The 10,088-nt window shown below is 40.2% G+C and overlaps 1 protein-coding gene across 4 annotated transcripts in view; it reads left to right on the plus strand.

The window, feature by feature from the left end:
- Window positions 1-10,088, plus strand: part of ADAMTS6 (ADAM metallopeptidase with thrombospondin type 1 motif 6) — a 232,850-nt gene that overhangs the window by 24,383 nt on the left and 198,379 nt on the right. For 2 of the 4 annotated variants that reach the window (XM_075182881.1, XM_075182890.1), the window contains exons 2-3: window positions 833-1,320; window positions 1,840-2,204. In XM_075182881.1, the coding sequence (XP_075038982.1) occupies window positions 1,224-1,320; window positions 1,840-2,204 (462 nt within the window). In that variant the 5' untranslated portion in view covers window positions 833-1,223. Of the gene's footprint in view, window positions 1-832; window positions 2,205-10,088 lie in introns of those variants that run through there. The other 2 variants (XM_075182867.1, XM_075182874.1) reach the window with 1 other exon arrangement.

Below are 10,088 nucleotides of genomic sequence, written 5' to 3' on the forward strand. Positions count from 1 at the left end.
CCTGTAACCGGGAATGGGAGGATGTGATGAGACTGGAAGAGAGACACAATACCAGACATTTGATCCTGCTAGTTAGGAGGAAGGGTTTACAGTTCGATATTTAGTATGATGTGTTATCTAGTTTAATAACTTTTTTTTTTTTTAAATTGTATTTTTTAAAATCTTTTTCTTCCCCCTCTTCTAAGAGCTCACTTGTCTAGCTTGTACTTAACCTAGGCTTGATTTCTCAGGCCTGCATAGTGTGAGCAATTACTCCAGCTATAAAGCAGCTCTATGCAGTGAACCACTGCAAATGTAATTTATTTGCTGACATTACATGATCCTTATGCAATGTAAGAGATTTCAGCTTTACAGTCCTCTGCCGCAGTGTGCTCTAGATTGAAAAAGAAAAATCCGCAGCCAGCACAGGAATCTACATCATTAAAAATAATACAAAGATTTGGAAATCTTAATCCTCCCTTTTTCTTAGAGTATACGGTTTCAGTTTTTATCGTGTTGTGAAATCAGATATCTTTCCTTTCCACAAAAAAAAAAGGGAAAAATGAATTATATAATTTTCCTTTTGCAGCTAATGAAAAATGAGCTGTCTGGCTTTGACACATTATTTAGGTTAGCCTATTATGTTTAGTCTTTTAGATGTTTATTTAGGCTATGAAAAACAACACTGATTTAATTGAATTACCCCATATTTTGTAACATAAGCTATGACCACTGAAACGTGATACTTCTGTCACACAGGACCATAGTGTTTGCCTGCCTTTTCCTAGCTTGAGCAGAAGGTGCAGAGGAAGCTTTGGCTTATTATGTGTTTTCTTGTGTTTTTCCCCTGCAGGTACAGAAATGGCCCACTCTTATTAATTCTCCCATCTGATACTTGACAAGTTGCATGAAGGATTATTTTACGCTTCCTTTCAAAGTTCCAACTTTTTTTTTTTTTTTTTTATTCCGATAATCTTTAACTGGATTGAAAAAATGAAAGTGGAAAAGCGAGAAGGGACAACGTTCAGGAGAAGAGCTTGTGTTAAAAAGTAATCTTTCCTGCAAGATAGACGGCAGATCCTCTCATCGAGGTGGTGGCAGCGTTGGCAGGAAGAAAGAGTACATGGTTATGGTGCTGTTCTGGGATAGAGCTAATACTGTAGGACAGAGGTAGCCTGAAAGGGGAAAAGAAATTAAAAAAAACGAAGAGAGCGAAGTGCCCGTTTTTGCTTTTCTTACAAATTATGGAACTTTTGTGGAAGACGTTGACCTGGATATTGGGCCTTGCCATGGTTTCATCGGAATCTCACAGGGACAGCAGACTCTCCTTTAGTTCTCAAGGTAGGGTTCCACTATTAGACATGACCAGTGAAATATTATTACAATACTATACTTGTGTTCTTATAGGACTAACTGTTGACGGAGCACCTTTAACATTTCATTTACTGTCTTATGCACAAATTTGATGTCGTACTAAGAGCCTGATGGTGTCTAATAACATTTAATATATGTTGCCCAAGTTAATTTCGTGCCTTCTGTGCAATGTCTGACTCGAAATTATTTAACCACCCTGTATAAGGTGCGTTCGAGAAAAGTTGTGGCACATTAACACATAAAAAATACATGCTTTTCTCTTTCCACTGCTGTTTTGACAAAAAACACTTTGCCATTCAAGTTTAGGTAGATGGTCTATATAATAATATGCTATATTGAATAGTTATTGCACTTTCCCTTTTACGATCATTAAGAGGCTAATGACACCTGTAGTTGTTGTAATGGTCCAGTATGTACTACTCCCTGTTACTCTCCTTTTCCTTTGCATGCTCCCTTTATGGATTGGCCTGGCTTGCGATCACAAAGGGGAATTCCTGTCTTACCTTGAACACTACCAGCTGACGGTTCCTATAAGGGTTGACCACACTGGGGCCTTCGTCACTTTTACTGTGAAGAATGAGAAACACTCGCGGAGGAAGAGGAGTACGGACCCTAAAGACCAAGAGCAGGAAGCTTCTAAATTATTTTTTAAAATCTCTGCCTATGGCAAGCACTTTCACTTAAACCTGACTCTAAATACGGATCTGGTCTCAAAACACTTTACGGTAGAGTACTGGGGGAAGGATGGGCCGGAGTTTAAACACGATTTCATAGAGAACTGTCACTACACGGGATATTTACAGGACCAAAACACCACAACGAAAGTGGCTCTAAGTAACTGCAATGGCTTGGTGAGTATTTCTTCATTTCCTTGTGAGCTTCTGAAATTCCACGTTAAATAATATTTGCATATTTTCTCCATTTACAGGGTAATGATATAGTGCTATAAATTGATTATACTTTATTTTCATTTTGTGGGCAGCAGCTTTAGTCATGAGAATCCATCCTTACTGTTTGTGTGATGTCACTAGTTCCAAGTGGATAGATAGGCTGCATCATTATGAATGTTGGTCATGACTGCCACACTGCAATGCTGATAACAAGTTTACATTGCTATAGAAAGTGTTTCCTCTTTTGTGCTTTGGGCTGTTTCTATAATAAAGTATTGTCTAGGTAAATTAGAGTATGTGCAGACATATTATAGCAGACATGGCCTCAGCCATCAGTGGGACGGCTTATAAGAATTTATCTATGAATTCATAGCTTCTTCTTTAACCAATGTGCTGAATAACTGGTGGCTTGAATTGCATATACTGGGCCTCATTTAGAGTTGGACGAAAAGTCTGTTTTAGGTGCATCAACCAAAAAACCACTCTCATGCATGTGCAGCAAGCACCATATCCGCCTGCATCCTGGACGCAATTAACACTTGTGACAGCTTGCGGCTCACTGCAAAGGAAAGGGCGTAAGTAAATCCTAGACGTAGTAAGGCGCAGACGCAACACACGTCAAAAAAGGGCTAAAACTGCATGAATTAGGTGGCGCAAGTAGTTAGGTAGCTGCAGGAACTGCTCGCAGCTCGGTAGGGTATTACGAGTATTATTAATAATAATAATAATAATAATGTATACGTAAAAGGTTCTTAACTTTCTGTTTAAAAAAAAAATATATATGTGGGATTGCTACTTTAAACTGCACTAAATGTATTGGCTGTGCCACCCAAATGCAATGGCATTTTTAGATACAAGTGCTTGAAATGTACCTAAATCACTCTGCCATTAAAGTGCAAATCACTAGTTTGTAAAGAGTGTCTTAGAGCGGCGGTTCCCAAACTGCGCCGCGGCTCCCAGGGGTGCCGCGGCGCTGTCACTGGGGTCCAGCGGGCCAGCCATAAAAAACAAGAAAGAGCACATAAACTTACCAATCCGCCGGGCGCCGGGACCCAGCAGCCTCCTCTGTCCCGCATCTGTCACTGAATATCGACGTCAGTGACAGCTGCAGGAGAGAGGAGGCTGCTGGGTCCTGGCGCCCGGCGGATTGGTAAGTTTATGTGCTCTTTCTTGTTTTTATGGCTGGGAGAAGCGGAGGGGGACAGCGGGCAGCGGAGGGGGACAGCGGGCAGCGGAGGGGGACAGCGGGCAGCAGAGGGGGACAGCAGGGAATCAGAGGGGGGCAGCGTGCAGCATAGTGACAGAGTGCCTGCAGAGGGGGGCAGCAGGGAAGCAGAGGGGGGCAGCGTGCAGCATAGTGACAGAGTGCCTGCAGAGGGGGGCAGCGTGACAGAGTGCCTGGACGCAGAGGGGGCAGAGTGCCTGGACGCAGAGGGGGCAGAGTGCCTGGACGCAGAGGGGGCAGAGTGCCTGGACGCAGAGGGGGCAGAGTGCCTGGACGCAGAGGGGGCAGAGTGCCTGGACGCAGAGGGGGCAGAGTGCCTGGATGTAGAGGGGCATTTTTGCATACAACTAAATAAGTATTTCTGTCCTGACCTAAATACTTATTACATTTTTTTGACCCAACTACTTCTAAAACAGGACTGCTCAATAATTATTTTGGAGGGGTGCCTTGAAAAAATTTGGAGACTCTAAGGGTGCCGTGAACTGCAAAAATTTGGGAACCACTGTCCTAGAGGGTCATGTCTAGCAGCTGCTATGTAGAGAAAGAGGCTCTAATAGACAGTGCCACACTCTGGTTGTTTAAAACACAGAGCAGGCCAGTGACATGTTTGAGTCATGCAGTTGTACTTTTAAGTGTTTCCTGTATTTTATTGTTTTGAATTTAAACTGATTCATTCATTTTGTAAACAAATCACTTACAATGATGAATAGGAACACTCTGCCCTTTCTCCGCTGTCAGACCATGACTTTCACAATAGGTATCGTGTATCAAACATTTTTTTTTTCGTTTTAAGCAAGCTAGCACTACGTATTGTAATGGCACATCACCACTGTGGAATACTGTTAATGTGTGTTAGTCCTTTGCAGTGTCTTGTGCTTTTTTTTGTAACTACATAATTTGTGTCCTATGGTTTGGATCTTTAGAAATGAGGTAGACAATAAACATAGACAATAAATTTATGACATTCACAATTATGGATTTGAGCTCGTACACGGGACAGTTGAAAAACACCTTGTACCATTTTCATGTCTTTTAACAGAATTTTCAAAGTGTTCTCATGAAGCCTCCCTGCAGCAAAGTGTACGATGTACGTAAAGAAGCGCTTTATAGTACAGAGCGTTAACACTTCTGAAAGCTGCAGGTAACATTGAAGTTGACACAAAGCAAAGTTAACGCTTTTCAGAAATTGTGTGTGTTCAGGTCTGTTCTAGTTTTTTAGGCTGTCAACGTTATTGGGCCTTAATAAACATTATTAGGCGTATAATTAAAGGCGTATAATGGCAGTGTGTACGAGCCCTTACTTATCACGTAAGCAAATGGACCTGTACACTCGCACTTTCTGGAAAGCATGTTCAAAATACAATGTAGTTGTGTGGGAAGTACATAGTGCACTATGATGCAGGGATACATCGAGAACATGCTTCTAATGCTACGTTAATCACCCAATTTAGTAATTTTGGATGGAAATCATGTTTAATACTAAAAGTATACCTTTATAGAGTGCACCCTAAGTAGAAGCCTAATTGCAATGTTATAAATAAACATACTGTTAAAAAAATCGAAAAACACATTTATGCCCTTCACTCTGTGTCATAAATGCCTTTATTTAAATTGGCAGTTGGTTTGGGCTGAAGCTCCTCTGACATGTGATTATTCACAACCAATGTCCTGCAAGCTGACAGCTTGATGATGTCAGTGTCAGCATTGCGCGATGACATTCCGCTGCGTAGTTCGGGACGAAATCTCTGAATTTGTTTCTCTTTGTCTTCTCTATATTTATCTATAGAAATAACTGATATTGTGTACAGACACACACTGTACGTGGCTCCTATAGGATCTTGCTCTGGATTAAGTCAGTACCATTAAGTCAGTATTACTTTTACTATTATATTGGGATTGTTTAAAGACTTGGCACAGTATTCACCAAAATCATCATTAATACCTCCTTTAACATAAGCTATATCCAATTTGAGGAAAGTAATGCAGGCGTGACTCATGTATGTATTCTACTATTATCTATTTATACATCCTTTCTAATGCTTTCTACACATTTATCACATGTGTTTGGAAGGTATTCAAAATGCCTACTTGTATTTGCTCTGGTATCTAATAGGCATTCGCCAAATCATATTTTAAGATTTAGCTAAACACCATATCCTTTTACAAACAATTCAGTCAAATCCAGAACCACATCTGAATCCTAAATTGGTTGATCTGTGTTAAGAGATCAGAAGTGCCCATGCAATTTAAAATATAATAAGCTAGTGCTCTACAAGGGGCATTCCTTTGCTGAACTAATTGCTGAGCTCAAATCTCTCTGTTTATAGAGCTATGTGCCGAGAGGCCATCTGTCTTTGTTAACTGTGATACTGTCAATTATATAATATAATTGGAGCTCTGGTCTACCTTTACTGCTGCGGGAATACATCATGAATTTTGTAGTGTGTGTGTGTGTGTGTGTGTATATATATATATATATATATATATATATATATATATATATATATATATATATATATATGTATATATGTATATATATGTATATAATATATTTACACACACATACAGTACGTATGTTAAACTTAGACTAAAGTGCAGCCTTGACATACAGAACACAGCAGCCCACATTTGTGAATTCACCCGAAACCAATAAAATTTTGCTCGACCTTATGACATCACAGAGGGCTCTAGCATTGACTATGATTGGGTCTATCTTTTGCTACCAATGTAGACTTAGTACAGTACTACGGGGTTGTGGCTACAGATTATTTTAATAAATCCAGGGCTGCTTGACCGACTGAGGCTGTGCAGCCCATTTTGCCAAAGGTGGGCTAAGCTGGAGTTCATTATTGATACCGAGGGCTAGATTTACTAAAGTTCGAGTTTGAAAAAAAATGGATATGTTGCCTATAGCAACCAATCAGATACTAGTCATCAGTTATTTAGTACATTCTACAAACTGACAGCTGGAATCTGATTGGTAGATATGGGCAGCACGGTGGCTAAGTGGTTAGCACTTCTGTCTCACAGCGCTGGGGTCATGAGTTCAATTCCCGACCATGGCCTTATCTGTGTGGAGTTTGTATGTTCTCCCCGTGTTTGCGTGGGTTTCCTCCGGGTGCTCCGGTTTCCTCCCACACTCCAAAAAAAACATACTAGTAGGTTAATTGGCTGCTATCAAAATTGACCCTAGTCTGTCTCTGTGTGTGTATGTTAGGGAATTTAGACTGTAAGCTCCAATGGGGCAGGGACTGATGTGAGTGAGTTCTCTGTACAGCGCTGCAGAATTAGTGGCGCTATATAAATAAATGATGATGATCTCCACTTTTTCAAACCTGCACTTTAGCAAATATGCCCCTGAGCCTGTCCTCAACAGGGTCCTTCTCAAAACAGGACACCATACATCCTTACTTTTCACTTTGTTACTTGCCGCTATGAGATTAATAATCTCCCACCTCCATGTAATATTAGAGTTTATGTAATTGACTGCACATTATTATTGTGTCTACTAAATTATCAGTCTCCATCACTGCAAAACTAGATGTTGAGGAATGATAGAGAGAAAAGGCAATGGTGAATTTTGTTTTAGGAGACTGCTATATCACTGCCTATAATATAAGCCTTATAGTTCACACACAAGTCTATGTATTGGGCTATATGCCCATCTGCGTGTGCAGTGGCAGGAGAGGGGATGTGTCAGACTGCCACATAACACTACAGGGTCTTTGGAATAGAATCCTGGACACTTGGGAGTTATGGGTAAGAGCCAAGTAAGAATGGACATTTTCTTATCTCCAGTTTTAACAGGACAATTTTAAGTTGATGTAGTAGATGGGTCCCATTTTTCCTTGACACCAACTTATACATACTTGTATTCGTATAAGTACATTTGATCACTCATATAGTTATGTGGATTTATTTTGGGGGAAAAATTGGTCCATTAGATTGATCTCCAAAACTATAACCGTCTTGTTGGATCCGGGTTACTTGGCCTAGGCTCTGCCAGGTATACCTGCACCAGACTGTATGGGAAATTCTTACATACTTACCACCCTCCTTCAGTGCTGATGAACAGCAGAATGGAATAGCAATCCAGTAGTTGCACTCTGTAGAGTGGAATGGGGAAGAGAGAGGGTCGTCATGTATAAGGCTGGGTACACACCTACCTCAGATGCCATTTCTGTAATAATTTCACCAGCGATTGAAAGTCCCAATGAGCATGCCGATTCATGCATACACACCTACCCAATTTACCTTCAGTTCTACGATCTTCATCTCTCCTAACCATCTGCTGAAAAGACCGTGACTCTGTACATACGACCAGCAGTCTAGGTACATTTTCCATCATTGATCGTGATTTTTAGGAAGTTTGTAAAGCCAAATCAACAGATGTGTACACACTTTGGCAATATCTGAATAAATGTCCGTGAATCGTGTGATCTGCACTATAATTGATGTGTCCACAGCTTTACGTTGTCTTTTTTTTTAGATTTGTGCTAATCTCACAAACTGATCTTTTATGTGCAAAGAGATAACAGTTTGGCTGTAGATTTCCTTTCATTGTGCGCTAGCTGGTATGTATACCATTACGTGGCATTCTTTAATACTTTAAGGATTTAGATAATTGCAGAGCTTTGATCTTAGAATTCATTATAGAAACATACTTTAGTGCAAAATAAATAATAACTATAGAGTAAAAAGAACTGTGTATGATTTAAAACAAAACAAAACTCTGTTATTTACTGGAGGTTTTTCCCATCTGTAAAATTACCGTATTAACTTGATTGTTATATAACATTAAATGGGCTTTGCACCTTCAGATGACTTAATTTATTAATGTCCTGCAGCTTCAACTAAATTCATTGAGGGGAATTCAATTGTCAAAAAAAAAACAACAACGCGCGTGCTGCCTCCGGAACACCCGCGTAGTAACTGTAAAAATGCGTGGAACATCGCGCCCAATTTAGTCTGCTCCATTGATTTTCTTTTTAGACTCATCCTCTGCTTTAAATGTGTTGTTGTTTATTATCTTTTTTTTTTGTTGTTGTATAGCACCACCATATTACACAGCACTTTCCAGTGAATTTTATCTCATTCACATCAGTCCTTGCGCCATTTGAGCTAACAGTCTAAATTCCCTGACACACATACACACACACACACACTAGGGTCCATTTTTACAACAGCCAAGTAAGCTACTAGTGTATTTTTGGACTTTAAGAGCAAACTGGAGCACTAGAACATGAGGAGAACATAGAAACTCCACACAGCTAAGCCCCTGGTCGGAATGTAATCCATAGCCACAGCGCTGTGAGCCAGCAATGCTAACCACATCACCACCTTGCCACAGGAGTTGTATATATTTGTTGTCCTGTTGTGTGGCACAAAGCTTCTGTCTGAATAAAACTGTATCCAATGCAGATATCACAGCAATGCTTTTTTTTTTAATTGTTTTTGTAATAAACCGTTCTGCCTGGTGATTGAAATACTAGGCTGCAAAACACAGCAGGAAGCTAAAACAAATGTGTGTTCGTAAAACTATCAGAGTGATATTTCCAAGCTAATAAATTAAAGTCACCTGAAGGTGGCCAAGCCCTTTAATGGACAGTACAACCTTCTTACATTATATTTATTTGGTCATCTGTGTTTGTCATGTTTGAGCTGCTATGTTGATTCCATCAGTGAATATGACTATTTTCATTCAACAGAAAAATAGCAGATTCAATTACCGGGATGTGCCACCAGATATCACCGCAATGTTCGACGACACACATCGCCGGCCATTTCAGTAGGGAATCTTCGCTCTTCTTTTCCTCCACCACTATGGGAGATGAAATGAGCGGAGATTCCAACCAGAACATCCGCGCGATGTGTCTCCATGGACGATCACACAGAACCTATATCTTATACATAGGCAGCACTCCACGAAAATCCTGCCCAGTATTGTCTCAAAACTATTAGACTGATTAGTCTATTTAAAATGAATTATGCATTGTTAAGTCATTTTAACTTGAAAATGTTACTCAAAATCTATACGTCTACCAGATGCTTTGGTGAATGGCTACTGTGTTGTTTTCCAGGGTCATAAATAAGAAAGTACTCTTATAGACACACTTCCACCAATGTAATAACATTGAAACGCACAGCCCTGACACCTTATAACTGCAGACCCGCGGTCCCCTCTCATGATTAATATTCAACATAAATAAGGTTAAGCTGAGCAGTGTGTTAAGAGGAAATAAAAACGTTATTGAACAGAGAGGTTCATAAAGCATTCTTGCCTACTCCTGGAATTTTCGGGAGACTCCCAGAAGAGCAGGCAACCTCCTGGAAGAGCTGGGGGCGGTACTTAATGACACAATTTTGTATCATTAAGCCCTGCCCACTGCTATGAAATGCCATGAATTTTGGCATTTCCTAGCAGGGGCGGAGCTACGGTGACACAAATGGCATCACCGTGCTCCCTCCTACCCCATATCACATGTATGTCCTAAAGTAGTAATCGGGAGGACGTTCAAGTAATAGTTTTACGGTACTCTTTCCAACATGTGCAAAAGTAGGTGCAGATTACTGCAGGAATACAGACGGAATGTGAAATTTATGCATAAGATGGACATATT

The sequence above is a fragment of the Mixophyes fleayi genome, chromosome 1, assembly GCF_038048845.1.
Source record: "Mixophyes fleayi isolate aMixFle1 chromosome 1, aMixFle1.hap1, whole genome shotgun sequence".
Lineage (NCBI taxonomy): Eukaryota > Metazoa > Chordata > Amphibia > Anura > Limnodynastidae > Mixophyes > Mixophyes fleayi.